Raw genomic sequence first — 27,639 nt, forward strand, 5'->3', positions numbered from 1 at the left:
TTACCCAAATAGTCAAGCCTTTTGGATTTCCTGTTCAGGGAGCAGTAACAAATGCACCATGGGAAGTCGAGGCTTAGACTACCAAGCTCTCCGGGATAGGGTATTGGGTGAGGAAGTTAGGGTCCCCTGTTGTGGGGCGATGGTGGCGGGAGATCATCCTAGTCACAGGAGCCCCTGTGTTGGGTTTGGACCAGACCCCTAACAGGACGTCAGTGAGGGCATCATTGAACAGGAGTAGAGGTTCTGATGAGGAAACTCTGGTTTGCAGCAATTTTGTCAAGATGTTGGTCTTGACTGCCTCTGAGGACAACTGAAGGTCAAGGATCTCAGCTGCCCTCCCCACCACCATTGGGTACTACGCAACCTCCTTCGTAGCTTTAGTAGGGGGAGAGAGCATACCAGTATCAGGAGAAGTATCCAGTCCACATGCTTCACACAGTTCCTCACTCTAGTCCATAATAGAGTCTTGCATGTATGGCTGGTATTCTTCAGGGTCCTGCAACCGCTCTCATTCCTCCTCAAGTCCTAGCCCATGGGAATAGGTCTCAGGCTCTGATCAAGGAATCAAATGGTCTGCCGGCATTGGAGTCGGCCTCAGGCGACGCCCATCCGGCTCTGAGTCAGGGATCACAATGAGAATGGGGCCGCTGGGAGTGACAGCATCGGGACCAGCGCCAGGAAAGGTCGAGATGGTACGACCGGCCTCGGTCTGAATCCAGGAATGGATCCGTAGGTGCCCACCAGAGCTGAGGCTGGAGCTACCGGCGCGGAACCAGATGGGGTCCCCTCCGACCCTGAGTCCCAAAGGCATGTCAATCTGGTCGGGTCCACCAAAAATGAGATGCTTGGCCTCATGAAACACTTTGAGTTGGGCCGGTGTCACTCTGGCTCCTGGAAAGTCGGGGAGATGCAGGGCCGGCCCAGTCGCAGACTACTAAGAACCATGCCTCATGTGCTGAATCTCCCTCATCTCATCGGCTGACGGATGAGGAGAAGTCGAAGACCGCTTCAACTTCTTGCTTTTTTTCTTGTGCCTCTTACTTGAGTATCCCGAGGACTTCAAATGAGGGAGAAGAGGACCTCTGGATCTGTGACCGTGTCATATACTGGGACATCAATTTCCACTTAGTCGTGTGCTGGGCCGATAGCAGCTTCAGGGACCACTCCATGTCCTGAAAGCATTCGGGCCCTGCCTGGCAATCGAGACACACCTTGGTGTTGTGGTCGTGCTTCAGGCAACACAGATAGATGAGGTGTAGGTCCGCCACCGACATCGGTCGGTGACAGGCGCCGCAAGGCTTAAAACCCATCTGACGAGATGACATCTCGACACACCAGGAGGTAATACCTCAAAAATAGTCACCAAAATGTCGAAAAAAAATGTCAGAGTGGTATATCTTCTCCAGATCAGCGCTAGCTGGCACAGAAAAAAAAGCACTGACATCAGTGCGTGGCGGGATGGCGCCTATCTAGGTGTCGCGGATGTCACTTCCCGCCACGTGGAGTCGATCGATGCCACCTACCAGCATGGCTGGGGTATTGCTCACGAAAAATCTTCCAGATCAAGTCTGATGCCTGGGGAAATTCCGAAAGGTAAGGAATTTACGGCTAGAAGTATCCATCAGGTAATTATTTTTACCATTTTGTATGCAAAGGCCTAAATGATTAAGTGCTTAATATATTTATTTTGTAAAGCAAAAGTAAGACAGCCAGTAAATAAGAAATATGCAATGCAAGGTGATACTTCCATAATCCACATTTGAACCTAAAACACAAAGGATAATAAATACGCAAAATGGCTAAAACGGCAAATGCTCTGACATATCCACTTCCACTCACAAGACTTAACATATAAAATGCACAGTAAATTTACTTCGAAAAAGTGTTGCTTGTTTGTATGTGCTGCTGGGTTTTTTTTGAGAACCCCCAAAATGTTAGGAACCAACCACAATGGAAACAGTAAATCTAATGGGATTTCCAACTTTTTTCTAAACGTTTTTAAAACTCGTCCCGTATTTAATCCTGGAAATGTCATGATGTTGTTGAAGAAGCTCCTTGCTAAAAAGCAACAACGCAAGGCGCCAAGGTGCCAACCAGGACAAGGAAGGGCAAAATTAAAAAACACAGAATCTAACTATTACAAATATAACATTTGAAAGAATGTGTCACAATAAATATACTTGGTGGAAGATTTTAAACTCTAGAGGTGATCCATACAGCACTGTGGTTCAATTAAAGAAATATACTTGGATACAAACGTTGTAAATGTCAGTCTTCTACTTAAAAAAAAAGGATTACAGATAATCAATCAGTTTTAGGAGCCAAATGTTGGCTGTATCAATGGCCTCTTAAAGCTAGTTGAAAGTGAATTGAACATTTACAACTGTGGTTTTAATTGGCCGAATATTAGAGTTTCCTTTTTAAATATAATTTGAAAAGCAATTGTTTCAGTAATTTTCACGCTTTACTTGGAGAGAAGATGATTTTTTTACACAAAGTGACAACCATACAAAAAATGTGACTTATGGGAAGCAGTACTATCTGGACCGAACTCCTATTCATCTTCACCTCATTCTCCACCAAACACAGTGGGAAAAGTTTCAAAAAAGTGTAATGCTATAACTTAGATCAATGTCCAGGTACCATAACTTGCTTGTATTTCAGTCAATTTAAAAATCTGCAAGAGCAGAATTCATTTTAAGCATTTATTTGCTGGTGTAAAAACTAAATATTAGGCTGCAGTCGCACCCACTTTGACCTTATTGGAAGTTTGAAAAGCTGTTGTCTTTTGTGCGTAAATTCCAGGCGCAGGAGCTCCCGCAGGATTGTCTATACATGAAAAATAAAAATGTGTGTCTCCACTTCTCCTTCAAGTCTTGTCACTGCAAAGCTGAAAAAATAAAGCAAAAGAGACATCTTAGAAATGTTGAATTTTTAAAAGTATAAACGCTGTTTTCTTCCCGTTTGCTATAAGCAATAACCTCATTTATTAGCACCTTCCATGGAATGATATGATTGGCTGAGGCTTAAATTGTAAAAATTAAATATTGTTGTTTGTTTGCACTCTGGGTTTGTTTAAGTACGGAGAAGTACGGAGAAGCTACAAGAAGGAGACATGGACAATAGGTGTTAAGATTCGGGAACCGTTGAAAATAGCCATATCGCTTGCTAACAGGCATTAACAGCTGTTAACTGCCCTTTCTCCCTTTTAAGTCCATTGATATCTGATTCATAGTAGTGTATTGGTGGTTAATCAGCAAAAAGCCTCACCTACAGAAGCTTACACGAGAATGCAACTGAACAAATCACCAGAAACAAAGTGAAGGCAACATAGAGGAACAGCTCTGCTGGCCAAGGAGGAGGCAAACCTGAACTATCAGGGCAAACAGATATTTATTATTCAGATTCCAGCAAGGCCCATTTTATATTTTATGTTTCGTTGGCAGCTAAAATGAGGACGAACACTTACATATTTTCGTATAAAGTCTTACAAACCTTTCAATAAGTGCTGTTCAACCAAACAAAACAGAATTAAAACAGATTTGCAAATAGCATGAAAAACTGTTTCCTTTAGGTCCTTTTAATATGGTCATTTTTAATAAAGTTTGTTCCGTCTGGTTGTGTTGGCTGTTAAGTTGTGATACCCCAACGGCTTCTTTTTAATTCATGTGCATTGGAGGATACAGGCTAATTACTCGTTGAACCAGAAACTAATCGACCAGCTAATAAACTCAAAGCACCATGATCTGGGAAATTAACCTTGTGGTTTATTATGACACCAAGCCCCCTTAACAGCACTGTTGAACCATGACACATTACTCATTTAGCAACTATTATAGTGCTTGCCTAAAAAATACATTGTATGTACTATTTCAGGTTCCTATAATGCACCAAGAAAGGTTCCTGCTTTTCATGAGGTACAAAAGAGATAAATAGCCCATCTGAAAGAGACACGTTAGTGATAGATTCCTTACCTTAGAATATCCCCAGGCGTCAGACTGGATCCGGAAAATTTTGCGTAGCAATACCCCTGCGCGTCGGTAGGCGTCGTCCGCGCCTCCGCGTCCGTCGTCGGCGTCGTTGGCGCCGGAATGACGTCGGAGTACTTAGACGCCGCCCTCGCGAGCTGATGTCAGTTCTTCTTTTTTCCGCGCCAGCTAGCGCAGATCCGGAGAAGCTCTACCCCGTAGTCTTTTTTGACTAAACTTTTATGATCTTTTTGATCATTTCTCTACTCGAGTCTTCGACTCCGACGGTACCGGTAGGGATGCCCGGGTTTAAACCCTGGTCCAAGTGTGACCGACTGATGTCGGTTACCGACCCCCATCGCCGGTGTCTCAAGTGTTTAGGCCTCGTCCACGACAACCGCACCTGCTCCGACTGCCGGGCCCTGACGTCTAAAGCTAGGCGGGAGCGGTCCCGCAAGCGACTTGAGCTCCGGCAGTCGGCCCCGCGCCGCTCCAGGTCCCGGTCCCACAGGAGGTCGAGGGACCGGTCGCGGGGTCGGAGCCCTCACAGCTCCCGGAGTGGACATCGGTCGTCAGGATCCAAGTCCTCAGGTAGGAGGCATGAGAGGTCGGAGAGACATCATCGTTCCTCCGACCCACCCCGACGCTCGCGCGATGCGGCCGGGGGTTCGGGTGACACCACCCACGCGGCTCCGACGGAGTCGCGGACGTCGCCGCCTGCCCCACACTTTCGGGTCCCTGGGCATGACGCGACGCCTGAGGAGATCGAGCGGTACCTCATGGCCATGAGGTCCCTCCCTCCTCAGCCGGGTTCCGTGGTGCCTCCGGGCCCAACGGTCCCGGCTGGAGGGCCTAGCGGGTCGGGTGCTTCGGCTCCGACGCCGCCGGGTGCTTCAGCTCCGGCGCCGCCTGCGACTTCGGTCCCGGCGCCGCAGGCCCTCCCTGGATCCGCTTGCGGATCCGGGTCGTCGCCGGTCGACCCCACAACATCACCGGCCCTGCGGGTGTCGCCTCCGGCGCCTGCTATGGACGCCGTCTCCGATTCTACCCTCGATCCGGTTCCGGCGCCGGAGCGGGGCCGCTGGGCGCCGCTCTCGACGTCGTTTGGAGATTTCTATTTCCATGAACCGGCCCCATCTGTTGACCCTCAACTACAGGAGATGGGTGACGAGGGTGATTGGGAGGGGTCTGTGGACCCTCTGGCACAGGAGTGCCAGTCTCAACAGGACTGGACATATGAGCTTGGGGAGGCCAGTAGACTTGACACTTCGCCAGACACTGGATTTGTCTCCCCTCCCACCGTGCCTACGGAGGAGGGGGCTGCTTACAGTGTATTGTTGACGCGGGCGGCCAAGGCCTTACACCTTGAGCTCCCCGTCGCGGCCGTGAGGACTAACCTCCTCACCGAGGTCCTTAAACCGCAGGCAAGCTCCACTGAGCCTCTGCTGCCGTTTAATGAGACCTTGTGTGACGTTCATGTGGGCACTTGGTCCAAGCCCACCACAGGTCCGCCTGTGGATAGGAACGTGGCCAGACGCTACCGCCCGGCCCCGGGCGACCCTTGCTTTTTGTCCACCCATCCCACCCCGAGAGCCTGGTCATCCAAGCCTCCACTTCCCAGACCGCATTCCCGGCGGCTACGCCCGATCGGGAATCCAAGAGGTATGAACAATTCGGGAAGAAGGTGTTCTCGTCCCTGAGTTTGGGACTGCGGTCAGTCAATACCGCATGACTCAACGGCTTCCTCCGAAAGGAGAAGTTCAAGATGTCGACTCTGGCTCAGGTCTTTACTGCCCTGGACCCCGGACACTGGATGGTAGCGTTGGACTTGCAGGACGCTTATTTTCACATCCCCGTCCTGCCGGCCCATCGGCGTTACCTGCGGTTCACGGTAGGCCACGAGCACTTTCAGTTTACCGTGCTCCCCTTCGGCCTTACCAGCGCCCCACGGGTGTTCACAAAAGTGATGGCGGTGGTCGCATCCCATCTGCGCAGGTTAGGGGTGTCAGTCTTCCCCTACCTCGACGACTGGTTGTTGAAAGCGGGCTCGCCCCAGACAGTCGTCAGCCACCTCCAGACTACGGCCGATCTCCTGCACCTGCTGGGGTTCTCCATCAACGTGCCAAAGTCACACCTGTGTCCCTCTCAGAAGCTCCTCTTCATCGGAGCGGTTCTGGATTCGGCGCAGTTTCGGGTTTATCCTCCCGAACAGCCGGTTCGGGATATTCAGGCTCTGATTCCGATCTTTCAGCCTTTATCCCAAGTCTCGGTCAGGTTGACGCTGCGGCTTCTGGGGCTGATGGCCTCCTGCACCCTTCTGGTGCATCACGCCCGGTGGCGGATGCGGGCTCTGCAGTGGGACCTGAAGTTTCAGTGGGCCCAGCATCAGGGCAACTTGTCCGACCATGTCTTGATCTCGGAGGGCACTGCAAGACAGTTGCAGTGGTGGCTCACGGACCGCGATTGGGTCAGTGGCAGATCCCTCTCCCTACCTCACCCGGAGCACGTAGTTGTGACGTAGTTGTGACGGACGCATCCCTCCTGGGCTGGGGGGGCCACATGGGAGAGGCGGAAATCAGAGGTCTCTGGTCTCCGGCGGAGTCCCAGCTCCACATCAACCTTCTGGAGCTGCGGGCGATCCGACTTGCACTGAAGGCATTCCTCCTCTGTCCGGGGGAGTGTAGTGCAGGTGTTCATGGACAACACCACCGCCATGTGGTACTGCAACAAACAGGGCGGGGTGGGGTCATGGACCCTATGCCAGGAGGCTCTGCGCCTCTGGTAGTGGCTGGAACATCAGGGCGTGACCCAGGTGGTTCAACACCTGGCAGGTTCTCTGAACGCCAGGGCGGAAGAACTCAGCCGTCGGTGCATGATGGATCACGAATGGCGTCTGAACTAGGAATTGGCTTGGTAGTTTGGTCTGCCCTGTTCCCATGATGCACTGGGCCAGGGACAGACTAATTTGCATATAGCCAGGTTCTGAGCTGGGATGGGGCAGTGAGCTAAATAACGGTGATGGATCAAGCCCTGATCTTTGGACTGGGTAAGAGTGGTCTGCTTAATTCAGACACTCTGTTCATCACCACCCCCTTTTCTGAATCATTTTGTCCACCATAAGCGTGGAAGGGTATACTCAGACATGAGTCCCTTGCTCACTGCTCCATCAGGATTCAAGCAAGCCGGGCCGACGACGCCTGAAATGGCAGAAACCGGTCCCCGGAAGCTTGTCTCCTTTCTGGTGAAGAATTGGCTTGGTAGTTTGGTCTGCCCTGTTCCCATGATGCACTGGGCCAGGGACAGACTAATTTGCATATAGCCAGGTTCTGAGCTGGGATGGGGCAGTGAGCTAAATAACGGTGATGGATCAAGCCCTGATCTTTGGACTGGGTAAGAGTGGTCTGCTTAATTCAGACACTCTGTTCATCACCACCCCCTTTTCTGAATCATTTTGTCCACCATAAGCGTGGAAGGGTATACTCAGACATGAGTCCCTTGCTCACTGCTCCATCAGGATTCAAGCAAGCCGGGCCGACGACGCCTGAAATGGCAGAAACCGGTCCCCGGAAGCTTGTCTCCTTTCTGGTGAAGAATTGGCTTGGTAGTTTGGTCTGCCCTGTTCCCATGATGCACTGGGCCAGGGACAGACTAATTTGCATATAGCCAGGTTCTGAGCTGGGATGGGGCAGTGAGCTAAATACCGGTGATGGATCAAGCCCTGATCTTTGGACTGGGTAAGAGTGCTCTGCTTAATTCAGACACTCTGTTCATCACCACCCCCTTTTCTGAATCATTTTGTCCACCATAAGCGTGGAAGGGTATACTCAGACATGAGTCCCTTGCTCACTGCTCCATCAGGATTCAAGCAAGCCGGGCCGACGACGCCTGAAATGGCAGAAACCGGTCCCCGGAAGCTTGTCTCCTTTCTGGTGAAGAATTGGCTTGGTAGTTTGGTCTGCCCTGTTCCCATGATGCACTGGGCCAGGGACAGACTAATTTGCATATAGCCAGGTTCTGAGCTGGGATGGGGCAGTGAGCTAAATAACGGTGATGGATCAAGCCCTGATCTTTGGACTGGGTAAGAGTGGTCTGCTTAATTCAGACACTCTGTTCATCACCACCCCCTTTTCTGAATCATTTTGTCCACCATAAGCGTGGAAGGGTATACTCAGACATGAGTCCCTTGCTCACTGCTCCATCAGGATTCAAGCAAGCCGGGCCGACGACACCTGAAATGGCAGAAACCGGTCCCCGGAAGCATGTCTCCTTTCTGGTGAAGAATTGGCTTGGTAGTTTGGTCTGCCCTGTTCCCATGATGCACTGGGCCAGGGACAGACTAATTTGCATATAGCCAGGTTCTGAGCTGGGATGGGGCAGTGAGCTAAATAACGGTGATGGATCAAGCCCTGATCTTTGGACTGGGTAAGAGTGGTCTGCTTAATTCAGACACTCTGTTCATCACCACCCCCTTTTCTGAATCATGAACTAGGACGTGGCGCAAGGTCTCTTTCAGCAGTGGGGAGAGCCTTGGTTAGATCTATTTGCCACAGAAGAGAACGCGCAATGTCATCAGTTCTGCGCGTTGGAGTTTCCAAGGCGGCACTCACTCGGAGACGCTTTACGTCGCGAGTGGAGTTGCGGTCTATTGTACGCATTTCCGCCTATACCACTTCTGCCCAGAGTGCTGAAGAAGATCAGGCACGACCGGGCCCAGGTTATCCTTGTGGCTCCGGACTGGGCACGAAGATACTGGTATCACGAGCTACTCAGCATGTCAGTCGATCCCCGATTCGTCTGCCTCTTCGGGAGGACCTTCTGTCGCAGCAGCAGGGGACGGTCCTCCACCCGAACCTGTCCAGTCTCCACCTACAAGCTTGGAGATTGAGCGGCGACAGTTGAGGCCATTTGACTTGCCTCCCGAAGTCTGTAATGTCATTCTGGCAGCCAGGCGTCCCTCCACAAAGTTGGTATAAGGGGAGATGTTTTTAACTTAATAGTCTAGTATGGTGCCCTGTCCCCTTGAATTGTGGGGGCCCCTCTCTACTTACCTTGATCTGCATGAGGAGGTCCTGTCTATTCAGCAGTAACTCGTGGGGAACTAGTGAGAGTTATAGTTGTGTCGCTCATGTGGGAGCCACTAGGGTGAGGGTGAGAGAAGTCTGCCGAAGTTGGGGGACCACAAACGTAAGCAGTGGAAAAGAGTAAGCAAATATCCTGGACCAACTCGTCGATAGTGCATTGCCCCTGGACTGTGGGTGTGGGAACTTGATGGCGAAGTTTGGTCATTTGGCTGCTCTGCAGTGGCGAAAAGGTCAATGTCTGGGTGAACCCAACATCAGAAGTATGGGGGAAGGACTTCTGCTTGGAGCTCCCACTCGTGGACTTGTTGACGCCTCCTGCTGAGAAGATCTGCAACGTCAATGTCCACTCCCAGGAGGTAGTCCATTAACAGGTGAATGTTGTATCAGACAGCCCACCTCCAGAAGGTCTGGGATAGATAAGAGACCTGAGGGGACCTGGTGCTCCCCCCCTACTTTTGCAGATAATAAATAGCAGTCATGTTATCTGTTTTGATGAGGAGTACCTTGCCAAACAGGTGGGCTTTGAGCACTAGTTGAACAGCTAGCAAGTCCAGGTGATTGATATGAAGATGTGTTTGGCTCAGCGTCCTTGGACACTCAGATCTTGTGAATGTGCTTCCCAACCCAAGAGGGAGGCGTTTGTTGTTATGGTTCTTTGCAGAACTGGGACTAGGAAAGGCCACCCTGTTAGAAAATTGTTAGAGTTCCACCACTGCAGAGAGTGGCAAGCTTGATGGCCGACCAACACTATATCTTCTCATTGACCCTCCGCTTAAGTCCACTGGTGCGCTAAGCACTCTTGCAGAGGATGCATGTTGAGTCTGGCATGAAGTACTATGGCTATGCATGAAGCCATCATACTGAGGAGACGCTCGACTCTCCTTACTGTTACCTGCTGAAGAGACTGGAACTGGGGAATGAGTGCCTCGAAGGACTGGATCGAGGGGGCAGGTAAGCTATCCCTGTTGTGAGTCAAGGATGGCTCCCAGGGTGGGTTGTATTTGAAGGAGTTGGAGGTGGTAGTTCACTGCACTGATGGAAAAGACTAGTTGGTGAAGTAGGTTTATGGTGACCTGACAGTATTGGAAGCACTTTTGACGAGTTGTGCTTTTGATGAGACAGTGATCTAAATATGGAAAAATGTTTATGTTTTGCTTGTGCAGGTGAGCAACTAGTACGGCGAGGCATTTGGTTAAAACCCTGGGGGCAGTTGTGACCACGAAGAGAAATACTTTGAATTGGAAGTGCTGCCCGCTCATACCAAACCTGAGGTATCAGCGATGTGTCGGATGACTAGAAATGTGGAAATAGGCATCCTTCAGTTTGTGTGCAGCCATGAAGTTGTGATGATGTTACGCACGCAGGAAGGATCCCTTGTAGTCATCCCCCGAAAGGTGTTGTGTGGTTGGGAGGAAAGGTTGGCAAGTCAGGGTTTGGTGGTGGTGGAAGGCTTGGTGAAACCGCCCTTGCCTCTACTTTTTGAAGAATTGCACCAATAGGAGCCCCTAAAGTGTCCCCAGGTGAGGTGGTCTGGGCCTGGGGGTGCTGGTATGAGGTGGAGGATTCAGGGGAGGTGGTCTTGGATCCTCCACCATAGGAGTAGCAGCGAAACGAGCCGCGCTGTGATGCTGTTTCAGCATCCCCATAGCCTTAGCTATCTCATTATCATTTTTCCCCAGTAGTGTGTCCACCTGGGGACCAAAAAGGTGTTCCCCCCATCAAAGGGAAGAGCCAAGACGGTCTGTTGCACCTCAAATTCAAAACCTGACACATCTCACTGCTCTCCCCCTTGTGAAGGAGTGAATGGAACGCTCTGGAGTGTGTTGTGTGGATTCTATGGGTGAAGGCGTGTGGGGGGAAGCAGGAGTTGGTGGTGGGATGAGGTGCACCAGGCTTGTGGTCTCGTCCCCCTTCTTTCTGTGCTGTGGTGTTGCTGGTAATTCCAAAGCTTCCTCAAATGACAATTGTCATTGGGCTTGCTGTATACCGGAATGAAGAGGTGATACGACCAGTGTCCGAGTGTATCATAATATGTTTTTGTCATGAGTCTACCTCCTATTGCAGCATTTGAATCACTGGCTCTATAGGTTTGGAACCATGTGCATGTTTGTTGAAGGTGAATGTTTTCTGCTCCAATGTCGAAGTCTTCGATGATGGTATTTTTGGTGCCAAGCGTTTCGGATCCGAAACAGGAATTTTGGTCACTGAGGTGGAACAGTGTTTCGGCACCGAAGATTTCAGCCTCTAAGGTCGGATCGACTCAGGAAGAGTCAGTTCAGTAGCATGTGGCCTGTGCTTCTTTTTCAGTGCCTATCCGAGACTGGACGTGTCCAATGCAGCCGGTTGGTGACGACAACGGCCCGAAGACAGTGGTGGTCCAACAATAGTCTTTGGCTGGGCTGGGCAGGTAGGCAACCCTTTGTAGTGGCATGCTGTAGTCGGTGGTAGAGGTGGAGGGGGCAAAGTACTTACAGATTGACCTGGTATGAGATCCTGCAACTCCAAGTCTGAGACGGAAATGTCCTCGTCGAGTAAGGTGCCCTCATCAGAAGCTGAATCTTGAGCCTATTTCCTCCTCTTGAAGGTCCTTGGGTAAGAAGAGGTCTGGTGTATCTTTGACACTTTGGCGGGACATCTCTAGGTGTCAATCTCAATGGTCACAAAGCGTCTTCTTCGAATTAAATGATTTCCAGGCCTTGCAGGTAGCCTTCTCGTGTCGAGGAGACAGGCATAAATTACACACCTGGTGAAAATCGGTGTGTGGGAACTTGACATGGCTGCAAGGACAGAATAGACAAAGCGTCCGGTCCATCACCAGTGGACATGGCATGGAGGGAACATCAAAGTAATGAAGTGCACCCTGAAAGGCGAAGGCTCAGCGGGCCGCAAACAACTCGAGTCGCCTCTGCGAAGTCAACGTCGATGAACGGACTAGGTAGACCGAGAACAGCCGTGATAGAAAACAATACCAACGACGACTGTGTTGACCCAGAGCACACGTCCGATCCCAACGGCGGAAAAAAACAATCCAACGATGGAGTCGATGACAATGCGCATTACCAGCAAAAGGAGTCACTCTACCTCGTGACTTCAAAAGAATTTCTTAAAAGAAAAACAACTTGCACACATCCGAGTCCAACATTAGATGACAGGATTATACCTCGAACACATAGTTTTTGTCTATTTTGAGTGTTAGGCAGCTGAATAAACACTGAGAAGCACTGATTTCAAAAGGTTTGGAAAACATTGAAAAAACGTCACTGAAATCCACAAAAATGAAACCCTGAAAACAGGGCAGCCTAGCAATGCTTCAAATCAGTTACCTGGTCTGCATCAATCACATCGACATCGGCATCTTCATCTTCTGACTGGTCATTTATAGACATGTCGTCGTCCAGAAATATTGCAGAATCACGGCTAAGAAATGGAAGATGAGGTGTTTACTATACCAATCTATTTCCAATAAGGTTGATCAACCATTTTGGTTATACATTCTACTTGCTCAGGACAATTATGAACATGTCTCAATAAAATGTACAAACACACCTCACTATAAAGCAGCACACATTTCATCTTGTTGGGTGCTGCCTTGGCTTATGCACATACAAACTATGCCTCACCTGGGCCTTTTTATTGGCTCTATTGGACAGAGTGACGGCCCTTCTTCTGATGTCCTTTCTTGAGATTTCATTCGCTTTCTGTTTTTGACTGGTGTAGAAGTGAGATGCAACAATGAATTCCTCTCCATAAGGTCCACTTCTGAAAACCACCCTGTCACATAAAGTACACAAAATTAATGCAAAATGTAAGGGCTGATCTTCATTTCAATACATTGCCTGTGGGTTCGAAATCAGTACTAAAGAGGAGAAAATACTAGACTCTGGTTTAATAATGAGGCTAGCATGTGTACAGGTCCACAGAACACTTTACAGAACCATGTGCTGTAATGTAAGTCTCTCCGAAATTTGAATGGAAAGAAGGGTACACACTTGACCAAGAGACACACATTGAAAGTCAACTCGTAAAACTGATTTGGGCAGATTGCTCAACTAGGGATAACAAGTCAAGCAGTAATTTTGTAGAGGCAACTATCATGCAAAACTGTAACCTCTAAGTAGGGACAGCTTCCACCAGTTTTTGACCTGGAGTGGCTGTCCCTCAAAGAGGTATGGAGTTGAGCAATAAAATGGAAATTGACAGAATTCCACCCATTCCTTAGGAGATCTATACAGGATTACTGGCAATCTTTTGATAATTCTGCATTCCGGGATTACTGATCCCCGTGACATCTGTGATACTGCACCATCTCTATCTGCCCCCTACCTGTATTGTGCTGTCCCCTGGACAACACAGTGCTACACCAGGCCTGCCAAAGGGGAAAGGGATGTGCAACAGCATGCCGTCCAGTGCATTTCTCTTTGAATGACGGGTGAACTGGGATGTGCACCTGCCACACATATAAGTATGAACGCTGCCTTCATAAAATTTTTATTGAGAGTTAAGGCAACATTGGGAGTCCTTAAGTCCTTAAAATTGAGGCGTACTAAGTTGTAATGTATTTTTTATGTAATTGTTTTTTTTAATGGTTTTAACATTATAGTATATGTTTTATATCGGTAATATTGTAAGATTTTAATTAATCAAACAAATAAAGAATTATACTGTGTACCTGCCACACTTCTTCGCACGACCCCAATGCACTATTTGCCAAGGGGCAGGGCAGAAAATATGCCAGTCTGCACAAACACATCTCATTTTGCACACAAGAAAACCCTCTTTGTTATTTTGGGCATGCACAAAATCTGGATTTTTGTCAATCTCCGAGGCCCGCACACACACTGCGCTCAGTAAGAACATTCCAATACATTGATCTACAAAATGTTTCTAAGGGACAAGTTACTGCTATCTGATCAGCAGGTTTTCCTGTGCTTGTTTACCCATCGTTATTTCTATGCATGTTACACTTTTGACCTCATCACCAGAGCTAAAATAATGTAGCCGTCACTTAGGGATAGCTGGTGTTAACAGCTGCTACTCCTGACTTGCCCCTTGGTATGCTGACACTGTACTTGCTGCTCCAGATGTAAGTGTCCATGGAGGCAGAAACATAGCGAACCGGTCTATCTTGTTTCCAAAATCGGTTTGTTAGGGGTATGCTCTCCAAATGAATTTATTTTAGCACTAAACTGGATTTACGCATCAAAATAGCATTTGAATCAAGCCAATAATAATGAGAAGAGGTACAGTTGGTGCAGCATTTACATTAACAAATCAACAAATTAACTAATGCAGAAAAGTATATGATCTCATATAAGGGTCTTTTTCCCCCAATTTAAGGTAAGCCTAGTGGGAATTTGGTGGAGCAGAGTACAGCTCATCGTCAGCAAAATGCACTGTTCAGCAAAAAAGACAATGAAATATACAAAATTACATGATCAAACAATGACATAATAGTACAAATATACATAATAATACAAATATGTAACCCATTGGGTTTGTGACCATAAACATGTTATTTGAGGCAATTTTTCTAGCCATAAATTAATTAGATGGTCATAAATCGATTAGACGTTGATACCTGAAGGCGGTATTCTCATATTGTATTGCCACAATAAGGGCAGATAATCCACCATTGCGGATACTTGTGTTCACCTATTTTCTGTGCTAATGTGATGTTTTCTTTGTACCTTGTTATTTTTGTGTATACATGTAATGGTGTTTTTTTAAGTTGCACTTTATCAAAAAATGTTGATCATTATAAACAATAATAAAAAAGAGAACAAAGAAATAGCCACGCTGTGACTTGCTGCACAGTAATGCCCTCTGTCAGCTAAGAGATTGAAATCCTCCTTAGATGTATTATTAATTAATTGTGAACACTAAGCGAGTTCGACTTCTCTACTGCTAGAGGCGACAAATAGTAAGTCGTTCCTCTAAAAAACTTTTGAATTGTTCCTGCTATAGCTGTTTTTGTATATGGGGTAGCCTAGGCTCTACAAGGTTGTAGGGGCTCCCCCCCCCTCCTTTAATTCTGCTCCAGTATAAGAAGAGAAGCACTTACAAAACATATCCCATAGACAATCTCTAATAGCTGGGAATCTTCTATCGAAGATTGTAAGCCCAGGAGCCCCAGAGCAAAAACTGATTTCCAAGACCTATTATTCTTTATTTGATAACCTGAACAGAAACATCTCAATGCTGCGAAAGCATGATCTGGTGTATATGTACCTTAATAAAAAGGGATATCTGAGATTTTCTAATATTAGATTTAAATAATATAGGTTTTACCTAATACCACCTTAGCATAGCATATAAGGGGCAAAAGAGGAAGAAATGCACCATAAACTAGTCATCACAAAGCCAGATGATGGAGGAGGAACCATGTTTTGCCCCAGCATGCAGTAAAACCTGCAAGTGGGAGAGATTTTAAATTAAACAACCATGAAAGTAGTGAACAGCTCTCACTGAGGAATCAGGGTGTGGCGAGATGCCCTCTATGAGGAATCAGTGTGTGGTTAGTGGCCATCACTGAGGAATCAAGGTGCCAGGAACGGGCTCGTGCAAAACAGGGAAGCAGGCAAATAATCCTGAGCTAAACATAAACATTGCTTTTCACCATTAACAATTCTATATAAGACAAAAAAAGAAACACTGATTATTCCCTGTTTAAACTATCACAAATTGTTCATAGTAGTTTTTGAATGGTGGCTTAAAGGCTCCCTGTGTTAAGCTCTCTGTACTGAGATCTAGTGTGTAAGGCAGGTCTTAATTTGAATCGTAAGGAAGGCCAAATCAGCATATGATCCTTTTGAGAATGAATAAATGTGTACTAATAAACTTCGTAATAGCAACACCTGGGGCCGTATTATAGATACTTTGCACTTACCCTGTTTGCACCCCAGCGCACGTTTCAATGAGCTAAGGCTTTCTCAAACAGCAAGAAAAAAATTGATGTGGCCCTCTACCCAGAGATAACTTCACACAAAGGGACCATGACAAACATGAAAAGAGAATTGATAGCACAACTGGAGCCACAACTCGGGGCTGGTTTGTAATAGAAAAGACTTGCATTATTCCAACCATAGCATAGGGTCCAACTAGGATGATCCCTCCTGCTTTAGAGATTTTAGTTGGAAGAGACTGGAAAGAAGTCTCAGGGGCATATTTACAAGAAAGTGGTGAAGCGTGTTCCACAAAACTGCTATGGCACAAATGCCTCATGTGTGCCAGGCATGCAATGGGTCAGCTGGCAAGCTTAAGAGTTTGCCGCTAATCTTGGTGCCAATTTTCACCCAAAGTGCTCCCACCAATTAGGCTGAACCACTTTTGGCAAAAATGTCCAGGTTACAGATTGAGTCAAGGTACAAGTGGTCAAGACCTACTTGTGGAAGGGAGTCTAGCCAAACAGACCAGGGGAGCCCTTCTTCACAGCCAATTAGGCATCAGATTTAGCAACAGCAATTGATTCTTGCAGTAAGGCATTCCAAATCCTATTGGATCAAGAACCAGGCTGATGAACAAACCTTTTGACCCTGCAACATAAGGCTTCTTTCACGGAGGACAACCTTTTTGGTGGCTATAACATCAGTTAGGCTCATGAGCGAACTGTAAGCCATTTGTGCTTTGGATCCTTTCATGATACTCCATTAGGAGTGTATCCAATCTCAACATTCCTTCCTATAAAATGTGCTTTTGAAATTTCATCTTAACGTGTTAACTGTTCTCCTGATCCTTTTTCCACATCCGTATATCATCTAGGCTGACAAGCAGAGAAAACCGTGCATGATGTTGAAGTCAAGTGACATTTGCAAAAGAAACAATTGATGGAAGGAATGCTGGACAATAACAAACATTCACCCCCAGTCAAAAGGATCTGGGTTTAACCCATCCTTCTTTTGTTCATCACACCACCCCAGTTTGGACCCAGCCATATGCAAATCAGTCTAGACCCTGTTCCTTGTGGGAACAGTCCAGCTCGAACTGCCAAGACACGTCCTCCCTGGAACGGAAACAAGCATCCTGGGAATGGTTGATGAAGGGCGACATACCCTGAAACCGGTCCCAGGATGCTTGTTTTCGATCCAGGGAGGACCTGGCTCGGCAGTTCGGTCTGGACTGTTCCCATGAGGCTAGAGTCAAGACTGATTTGCATATGGCTGGGTCCAAACTGGGGTCGCGTAGTGGGCAAAAAAACAATGGATTTAACCCAGATCTCTTGACTGGAGGAGAATGCTTGAATCATTCATCATTCCATCCATCATTTGTTGCTGTTACACTTTTCGCTCTTAAGTGGGATGGGAATGCCCAGACGTAGGTCCCTTGCTCACTGTGAAATTGGATTCAAGCTAGCCTGGCTGATGAAGGGTGACACCCTGAAACCGGTCCCAGGATGCTTGTTTCCGGTCCAGGGAGAACCTGGCTTGGTAGTTCGGTCTGGACTGTTCCCATGCGGTACAGGGTCAAGACTGATTTGCAAATGGCTGGGTCCAAACTGGGGTGGCCTAGTGGGCAGAAAAACGATGAATTTAACTCAGCTCTCTTGACTGGGGGAGAATGCTTGAATCATTCAGCATTCTGTCCATCATTTGTTGCAGTTACACTTTTCCCCCTAAGTGGGATGGGTATGCCCAGACGTGGGTCCCTTGCTCACTGTGCCACTGGATTCAAGCTAGCCTGGCTAATAAACCGGTTCAAGGATATTTGTTTCCGGTCCAGGGAGGACCTGGCTTGGCAGTTCGGTCTGGACTGTTCCCATGAGGGACAGGGTCAAGACTGAATTGCATATGGCTGGGTCCAAACTGGTGTGGCGTAGTGGGCAAAAAAAACGATGGATTTAACCCAGATCTCATGACTGGGAGAGAATGCTTGAGTCATTCATCATTCCATCCATCATTTGTTGCAGTTACACTTTTCGCCCTAAGTGGGATGGGTATGCCCAGACGTGGGTCCCTTGCTCACTGTGCCATTGGATTCAAGCTAGCCTGGCTAATAAACCGGTTCAAGGATGTTTGTTTCCGGTCCAGGGAGGACCTGGCTTGGCAGTTCGGTCTGGACTGTTCCCATGAGGGACAGGGTCAAGACTGAATTGCATATGGCTGGGTCCAAACTGGTGTGGCGTAGTGGGCAAAAAAATGATGGATTTAACCCAGATCTCTTGACTGGAGGAGAATGCTTGAATCATTCATCATTCCATCCATCATTTGTTGCTGTTACACTTTTCGCTCTTAAGTGGGATGGGAATGCCCAGACGTAGGTTTCTTGCTCACTGTGAAATTGGATTCAAGCTAGCCTGGCTGATGAAGGGTGACACCCTGAAACCGGTCCCAGGATGCTTGTTTCCGGTCCAGGGAGAACCTGGCTTGGTAGTTCGGTCTGGACTGTTCCCATGCGGTACAGGGTCAAGACTGATTTGCAAATGGCTGGGTCCAAACTGGGGTGGCCTAGTGGGCAGAAAAACGATGAATTTAACTCAGCTCTCTTGACTGGGGGAGAATGCTTGAGTCATTCATCATTCCATCCATCATTTGTTGCAGTTACACTTTTCGCCCTAAGTGGGATGGGTATGCCCAGACGTGGGTCCCTTGCTCACTGTGCCACTGGATTCAAGATAGCCTGGCTGATGAAGGGTGACACCCTGAAATCGGTCCCAGGATGCTTGTTTCCAGTCCAGGGAAGACCTGGCTTAGCAGTTCGATCTGGACTGTTCCCATGAGGCACAGGGTCAAGACTGATTTGCATATGGCTGGGTCCAAACTGGGGTGGCGTAGTGGGCAAGAAAACAATGGATTTAACCCAGATCTCTTGACTGGGTGAGAATGCAATACAATGGGTTTTCCAATTCCAGAGGACCCCCAGGAATGCAGTATTTGATCTATAACCTGACTCATTCGAAAATCCATGTAACACTGAATGGAAACTAAGGGCCTTATTTATGAAAACTGTTGCATCGCTGTGTTAAAACAGTTATGCAACAGTTGTCACTGCGCCCTCCTTGCAACACGATAGATGCGACGTATTTAATGTACGACGCTCCATGTCGCAAGGACTTACAGATATGTCAGTATTTCTGACGTATCTGTAGGCGCAGTAATGACCCATTGTATTACTGGAGTGAGTCACAAAAGTGATACAACTCCAGCATTCGGTCATTACCCATGGGCAAGTCCCATGTTAAATGTGCCTGCATCAGGCTCACGCCTGCTGTGAGGCAGGCGTGATATTTTGACACAGTAGCATCCTAGAAGAAGTGCAGTGAAATCTGATAGATTTCACTGCGTCACTTCTACTATGCTTTTTACGGGGGAACTCCCACCCTGCATACATTATACCTGATGCAGGTATAATGCAGTGCAGGGCTTTACAAAGTGACGCATCTGCTTAGATGCGTCACTTTTAAAATAAAGCGCAACATGGCGCATTTTTTACGCCGCCGGTGCGTCACATAAAGTGACGCAATAGCGGCGCAAAAGTGTCACAAGGCCTCATAAATAAGGTCCTAATTTTTCAGCTGTTAATTGCGGCAAAGATCTTAATAGGCTGAAACTTTACACAAAATACACTGCCTACTCTCATCCTATTACACCTCAAAGTCTGGGATACCACAGCCATGGCAAAAACTGTCCCAGTACTTGTGGAAGGATAGGGACGACTCGTTGTAAGAGTCATTGACAGTTCTATAACACATAGGCAAAGAGACGGCAGAGAAGTCACTAGTCCACAGAGACTATGTTAAACTGATTCGATTGAAAACACTTGAAGGTTCCCTGGAGTGCACAACTTAAGCCGTGAAGATTACATCGAACACTACCAAGAGAGATGTAAGCGCCCGGTCGGATCCCACATCATGTGTATAGAAGATTGTGGGAGGTTGCCGGACAGCTGGGGTTGATTTTGTTAAATATATTGAAAATGCTAGTACTGTAAGAACTATATATGATAACTGCGAGAGTGGGGGGGGAAGAGAACCTGAGCCCGATCTACCTTAATAGTGAAAAAAACATTTCAAAGATTTGTTATAAACTATTAGCCATAAAATAATTTTAAAAAGTGACAAAACCATTGGCTTTGTCAATGGTTTTTAACTTTCAGGACCAATTAGCTGAGAATATTTGTTCCGAAAAGGCTCTGCTGTTATAATCCTACCAATAAGGCTAAAAGAAAAAGGAAAAAAGAAACAAAGCTTCTAAAGTCTTAGCAAGTCTTAAAAGCTCAGGATTTGTCATCGTCATAAATTTAGAAATAACAGTACATGCTGAAAGCACTGGACAAAAATAGAATACATCTTGTACCTGCTGAAAATATGAAATCCACTTGTAAGTAACTGCGAGTGGGGTACTCCGGAGGCAAAAAGGCAACAACTGGAGTCTTGTGGGGAAAAATGTCTATATTAGGGCTAAATGCACACAATGAACTCTCGCTGGCAGCCGTGGGCTCCTTTCACTCGGTACATAAAACAGGACAGGTACCTATAAATAGATTTCAAAAGCCTCACAAAAATGCGGTCTGTGGCCTCGCTCTACACCGTGTTGTATTACTGTCCGTCTGATTTGTAGAGCAATTTCAAATACAATTTGTCCACGTGTGTATATATCACTTTGGTTATTTTAAACTCCAGTTTGAGGCTACTGCTGTCTTGGAAAGTAAATACTAGCTAGCTCTTGCCTATATTCCCTTAAAAGGATATATCCGAAGATCATCCGTCAGCATTCCAGTTGGTTTCTAAAACCAATGAAAGGAACACAGAACCAGTGAATGAAAGCCCCTGGGTCCGAGTCATTAAACATTCTGCGCTGGGGCGTGTAAATTACGTTTACGTCGAATATTTTCCCAATTCATAATTCACAGAAGAGCTCGAGGAATTTTCTGACAGCAAAATGTCCTGATGCCAATGTGTCAAACGAGCGGAATTGTCTGTAGCAAGCATAACAAGCATTTGCAATGCAATAGGTCTCGCAGTTACGAGAGTTTCAGCTATTGGCATTGTAAATAACAATGCCTTTTATTTATGTTTTTAAAACAAAAATAAAAGGCATTATTATTTGCATTGTCAATAACTCAAACTCGCGTAAATGCGAGACCTTTTGCATTGCAAATGCTTGTTCTTGTATTGGAAGGGATTGTTTTCTGCACAAAAATCATGCTTACCACGATACAAATTCCCGTGCAGTATGGTGCAAGAGTGTCTGTGCTGGCACATGGCAGTTAAAAGTGCATCAGTGCAGAGAGAGAGCAGAACAGCTCCACATCTTAGTAGACACAGGGCTGTTCTACTCTTTCAGGTTCTCACAACACAGCGCAGTGACTTTACTTGTTGTGCGTGATATCTTTGGTAAATCTGGGACCAACTTTATAGGAGGGAGACAAAAAGTAAAAGCAAGATAGGCAGAAAGAGACACAAAAAGATGAGGAGAAAGGCAGCGGATGAAGGAGAGTGAGTGTGGCATAAGGAGCGAGAGCAAAAGAAAGAGATTGTGGACGAAAAATAGATAAAAAAGAGTGATGAGGGATATAGAAAGAAGAGAAAAGAGAGAGAAAAATAGAGGCAGAAAGGAATAGAGGATCCAGTGAAAGAGAGACAGAAGCAGAAAGAGAAGAAGGAGGAAAATAGCGACAGAGGGAAAGAGGAAGGACAAGGCAGATGTGATATTGAAGAAGAGAAAGTGAGAGACTAGTTACGTGGCGGAGTTTGCCCTAGTTTTGTTCGTGTTGTGGCTCTGACCCATGCTAGACCCCTGTCTTGACACTGGCTCAGGGTTAATCATTTTTATTTATTTATTTATGCCATTTATAAAGCGCGCTGTTACCGAGCGGTGTCCTGGCGCTGAAATGATAGCTCCCCTAAATGTCAGGCCCCTTCTAATGACTAAAAAGCCAAGTTTTGATATTTTTTCGGAAGGTTAAGAGGTTCGAACTCTGTTTCAAGGCCAGGGGCAGGGAATTCCAGGCGGTGGCAGCCCCTCTCACGAAGCTTCTGCCCCCCCATCGGGCCTTCCTGATCCTGCTTGTCTTGATCAGCCCTTTATTGGCAGATCTCAGTTGTCTGCCTGGCGTATACAGTTGGAGGTGCTGCTGGAGAAAAGATGGACCCAGTCCATGTACTGCTTTATAAACGATACACAGTGATTTGAACATTATGCATTTGCACACCGGGAGCCAGTGCAATTTCCTAAGTTCCTGTGCGACCGGTGCAAACTTAGGCAGGCCCTCAATTAGGCGCACGGCAGCGTTTTGCAGCACTTGAAGTTTATTAAGCAGCCCTTGTTGGGCCTCAAGGAGAAGACTGTTGCAGTAGTCTAGGCGGGAGAGCACAAGTGCCGTCACCACCGTTTTTCTGCTGCTGTCTGGCAGAAACGGGATAATCTTCCTGATGATTTTCAAGGTCCAGTAAGTGGAGGAGATCAGAGCATTGACTTGCGGTTTGAACGAAAGTTGATTGTCGATGAGGACACCTAGATTCTTAACCTTAGCTACTGGTGAGGGAGGGGTTCCCATGTCATCCGGCCACCACTTAGGACTCCAGAAACTGATATCCGAGCCAAATAGTAGAACCTCAGTTTTGGAGGAGTTCAATCTGAGGCAGTTACTTGCCATCCAGCTACTAACTGCCGTCATGCAGTCCTGAAATCTGGCCGCTACACCTTCTTCTTTCCCCGGGAGCAGTGATACGACGATCCGAGTATCATCTGCATAGGATGTTAATTCAAATCCGAAAGATCGGATCACCGGGGCCAGAGATGAAACATAAATGTTGAATAAGGTGGGGCTAAGGGAGGACCCCTGCGGGACCCCCCCTGGGAGTTTGAAAGGTCTAGACTCAAAATCTCCCAAGGCCACCACCTGAACCCTATCCACAAGGAAGGCTTTCAAGATGTTAAAGGCCCTCCCCTGAACCCCGCAGTCCTCTAGGCGATCTACCAGAATCGTATGTTGGACCGTATCAAAGGCCGCGGACAGGTCAAGGAGGACTAGAGCTGCTCATCCCCCTGCATCCAATGCTTTCCTGATCTCTTCAGTAGATTTAATCAGGGCGGTCTCGGTGCTGTGACATTCCCTGAACCCATGTTGGGCTTTATCCAGACCATGGGAAGATCTAAGGAATGTGCAAAGCTGCAGGTTCATAACTTTTCAACAAGCCTTGCTGGCAACGGTAACCGGGCTATAGCTCGGTAGCTATTTGGGTCTGAGATGTCAAGCGTGGGTTTCTTGAGCAGCGGGACAATTGATGCTCGTTTCCAACATGATGGAAAGTCCCCGAGGTTAAACATCCGCCAGGATGTCCGCTATAGGGGTGGCTGCCAGCTTTGCCACCGACGCCGGGCAGGGATCTTGGGGCGACCCTGATTTGGTTGCGTGTAGCAATTTTTTTATCTCTTCCGGGCTCACAGGGGCAATCCCTGAGAATTTAATTTCTTGAGGGTTGGTTAAGGGGTTTCTGTGCGATCCCTCCAGAAGAGACTGTCTCACCTGAGGCTCCAGTGCAGTGAAGATCAGTTCCACCTTATTTGCGAAGAACTTGGCAAGAGTCTCACATAGTTCTTGGCTAGGTGGAATGATCACTGGCTTGGGGGTGGTCAGACTAACGATAGTATCGAAAAGTTCCCTGGATGCGTTTCTAGCTCCTGCGATCCTATCGATATAATATGTACCTTTGGCCTTCCTTATCATATCTTTATAGATCCTTTGGCTGGATTTAAGCTTGATTTTGTCCTCCTTATGATATTTTGCGCACCATACTCGCTCCAATTTTTTACAAACAAGCTTATATTCTCGTAGCTTGTTCTTAAACCAGGGAGCTGATGGGGCTATGCGAGTAGGGCGACACATTTTCGGCGGAGCTAGTGTCATGCAAGCCCGATCGACCCAATCAGTGTACATGTCTGCTGCTTTATTAACCTCTGCCGGCAGAGGAACCATAGAGGACGTCAGCAGGTGCCATACCATCAACTTCTTTCCAGGTTCTATAAGTCCTGGCTGTTTTTCTAGCTCATGACATCTGTGGCTTGCCCACCTCTTTGTTACCATAACTAAAACTTACACAGTCACTGCCGCTCCCACATATGCGGTAACTGCAAACACAACAATGATGGACAGAATGTGGATCAATGTCACACATTCACCCCAGTCCAAAGATCCGGGCCCAAATCCATCGTTTTTCCACTCCACACCACCCTGGGTTAGACAATGGCGATATGCAAATCAGCGCTGACCCTGTGCCCCATGGGAACAGTCCAGTCCGAACTACAAAAGCCATGTCCTTCCCAGAACGGAAACAAGCATCCGAGGACCGGACCGGTTTCGAGGTAACACCTCTCATCAGCCCGGCTAGCTTGATTCCAGTGGTGTGGAGTAACTGGGACTCACGTCTAAGCATCCCCAGTACACTTAGAGCGGTAACTGCAAACACAATAATGATGGACAGAATGTGGATCAATGTCACACATTCACCCCAGTCCAAAGATCTGGGCCCAAATCCATCGTTTTTCCACTCCACACCACCCTGGGTTAGACAATGGCGATATGCAAATCAGCGCTGACCCTGTGCCCCATGGGAACAGTCCAGTCCGAACTACAAAAGCCATGTCCTTCCCAGAACGGAAACAAGCATCCGAGGACCGGCCCGGTTTCGAGGTAACACCTCTCATCAGCCCGGCTAGCTTGATTCCAGTGGTGTGGAGTAACTGGGACTCACGTCTGAGCATCCCCAGTACACTTAGAGCGGTAACTGCAAACACAACAATGATGGACAGAATGTGGATCAATGTCACACATTCACCCCAGTCCAAAGATCTGGGCCCAAATCCATCGTTTTTCGCCTCCACACCACCCTGGGTTAGACAATGGCGATATGCAAATCAACGCTGACCCTGTGCCCCATGGGAACAGTCCAGTCCGAACTACAAAAGCCATGTCCTTCCCAGAACGGAAACAAGCATCCGAGGACCGGCCCGGTTTCGAGGTAACACCTCTCATCAGCCCGGCTAGCTTGATTCCAGTGGTGTGGAGTAACTGGGACTCACGTCTGAGCATCCCCAGTACACTTAGAGCGGTAACTGCAAACACAACAATGATGGACAGAATGTGGATCAATGTCACACATTCACCCCAGTCCAAAGATCTGCGCCCAAATCCATCGTTTTTCCACTCCACACCACCCTGGGTTAGACAATGGCGATATGCAAATCAGCGCTGACCCTGTGCCCCATGGGAACAGTCCAGTCCGAACTACAAAAGCCATGTCCTTCCCAGAACGGAAACAAGCATCCGAGGACCGGCCTGGTTTCGAGGTAACACCTCTCATCAGCCCGGCTAGCTTGATTCCAGTGGTGTGTGGTAACTGGGACTCACGTCTGAGCATCCCCAGTACACTTAGAGCGGTAACTGCAAACACAACAATGATGGACAGAATGTGGATCAATGTCACACATTCACCCCAGTCCAAAGATCTGGGCGCAAATCCATCGTTTTTCCACTCCACACCACCCTGGGTTAGACAATGGCGATATGCAAATCAGCGCTGACCCTGTGCCCCATGGGAACAGTCCAGTCCGAACTACAAAAGCCATCTCCTTCCCAGAACGGAAACAAGCATCCGAGGACCGGCCCGGTTTCGAGGTAACACCTCTCATCAGCCCGGCTAGCTTGATTCCAGTGGTGTGGAGTAACTGGGACTCACGGCCGGTCCTCGGATGCTTGTTTCCGTTCTGGGAAAGACATGGCTTTTGTAGTTCGGACTGGACTGTTCCCATGGGGCACAGGGTCAGCGCTGATTTGCATATCGCCATTGTCTAACCCAGGGTGGTGTGGAGTGGAAAAACGATGGATTTGGGCCCAGATCTTTGGACTGGGGTGAATGTGTGACATTGATCCACATTCTGTCCATCATTGTTGTGTTTGCAGGTACCGCTCTAAGTGTACTGGGGATGCTCAGACGTGAGTCCCAGGCACTCCACACCACTGGAATCAAGCTAGCCGGGCTGATGAGAGGTGTTACCTCGAAACCGGGCCGGTCCTCGGATGCTTGTTTCCGTTCTGGGAAGGACATGGCTTTTGTAGTTCGGACTGGACTGTTCCCATGGGGCACAGGGTCAGCGCTGATTTGCATATCGCCATTGTCTAACCCAGGGTGGTGTGGAGTGGAAAAACGATGGATTTGGTCCCAGATCTTTGGACTGGGGTGAATGTGTGACATTGATCCACATTCTGTCCATCATTGTTGTGTTTGCAGGTACCGCTCTAAGTGTACTGGGGATGCTCAGACGTGAGTCCCAGGCACTCCACACCACTGGAATCAAGCTAGCCGGGCTGATGAGAGGTGTTACCTCGAAACCGGGCCGGTCCTCGGATGCTTGTTTCCGTTCTGGGAAGGACATGGCTTTTGTAGTTCGGACTGGACTGTTCCCATGGGGCACAGGGTCAGCGCTGATTTGTCATATCGCCATTGTCTAACCCAGGGTGGTGTGGAGTGGAAAAACGATGGATTTGGGCCCAGATCTTTGGACTGGGGTGAATGTGTGACATTGATCCACATTCTGTCCATCATTGTTGTGTTTTCAGGTACCGCTCTAAGTGTACTGGGGATGCTCAGACGTGAGTCCCAGGCACTCCACACCACTGGAATCAAGCTAGCCGGGCTGATGAGAGGTGTTACCTCGAAACCGGGCCGGTCCTCGGATGCTTGTTTCCGTTCTGGGAAGGACATGGCTTTTGTAGTTTGGACTGGACTGTTCCCATGGGGCACAGGGTCAGCGCTGATTTGCATATCGCCATTGTCTAACCCAGGGTGGTGTGGAGTGGAAAAACGATGGATTTGGGCCCAGATCTTTGGACTGGGGTGAATGTGTGACATTGATCCACATTCTGTCCATCATTGTTGTGTTTGCAGGTACCGCTCTAAGTGTACTGGGGATGCTCAGACGTGAGTCCCAGGCACTCCACACCACTGGAATCAAGCTAGCCGGGCTGATGAGAGGTGTTACCTCGAAACCGGGCCCGTCCTCGGATGCTTGTTTCCGTTCTGGGAAGGACATGGCTTTTGTAGTTCGGACTGGACTGTTCCCATGGGGCACAGGGTCAGCGCTGATTTGCATATCGCCATTGTCTAACCCAGGGTGGTGTGGAGTGGAAAAACGATGGATTTGGGCCCAGATCTTTGGACTGGGGTGAATGTGTGACATTGATCCACATTCTGTCCATCATTGTTGTGTTTGCAGGTACCGCTCTAAGTGTACTGGGGATGCTCAGACGTGAGTCCCAGGCACTCCACACCACTAGAATCAAGCTAGCCGGGCTGATGAGAGGTGTTACCTCGAAACCGGGCCGGTCCTCGGATGCTTGTTTCCGTTCTGGGAAGGACATGGCTGTAGTTTGGACTGGACTGTTCCCATGGGGCACAGGGTCAGCGCTGATTTGCATATCGCCATTGTCTAACCCAGGGTGGTGTGGAGTGGAAAAACGATGGATTTGGGCCCAGATCTTTGGACTGGGGTGAATGTGTGACATTGATCCACATTCTGTCCATCATTGTTGTGTTTGCAGGTACCGCTCTAAGTGTACTGGGGATGCTCAGACGTGAGTCCCAGGCACTCCACACC

The 27,639-nt window shown here is 48.0% G+C and overlaps 1 protein-coding gene across 1 annotated transcript in view; it reads right to left on the reverse strand.

The window, feature by feature from the left end:
* Positions 1-2,179: 2,179 nt before the first annotated feature.
* The window catches only part of LOC144773280 (cohesin subunit SA-2-like), a 550,419-nt gene continuing 524,959 nt past the window's right edge, over positions 2,180-27,639 (reverse strand). Inside the window, exons 30-32 of the mRNA XM_078658214.1 lie at positions 12,670-12,820; positions 12,373-12,466; positions 2,180-2,890 (exon numbers count right to left, since the gene is read on the reverse strand). Of these exons, the coding sequence (XP_078514340.1) occupies positions 2,870-2,890; positions 12,373-12,466; positions 12,670-12,820 (266 nt within the window). The 3' untranslated portion in view covers positions 2,180-2,869. The remainder of the gene's footprint in view (positions 2,891-12,372; positions 12,467-12,669; positions 12,821-27,639) is intronic.

This window comes from Lissotriton helveticus, chromosome 8 (genome assembly GCF_964261635.1).
Source record: "Lissotriton helveticus chromosome 8, aLisHel1.1, whole genome shotgun sequence".
In the NCBI taxonomy this organism is placed as follows: domain Eukaryota; kingdom Metazoa; phylum Chordata; class Amphibia; order Caudata; family Salamandridae; genus Lissotriton; species Lissotriton helveticus.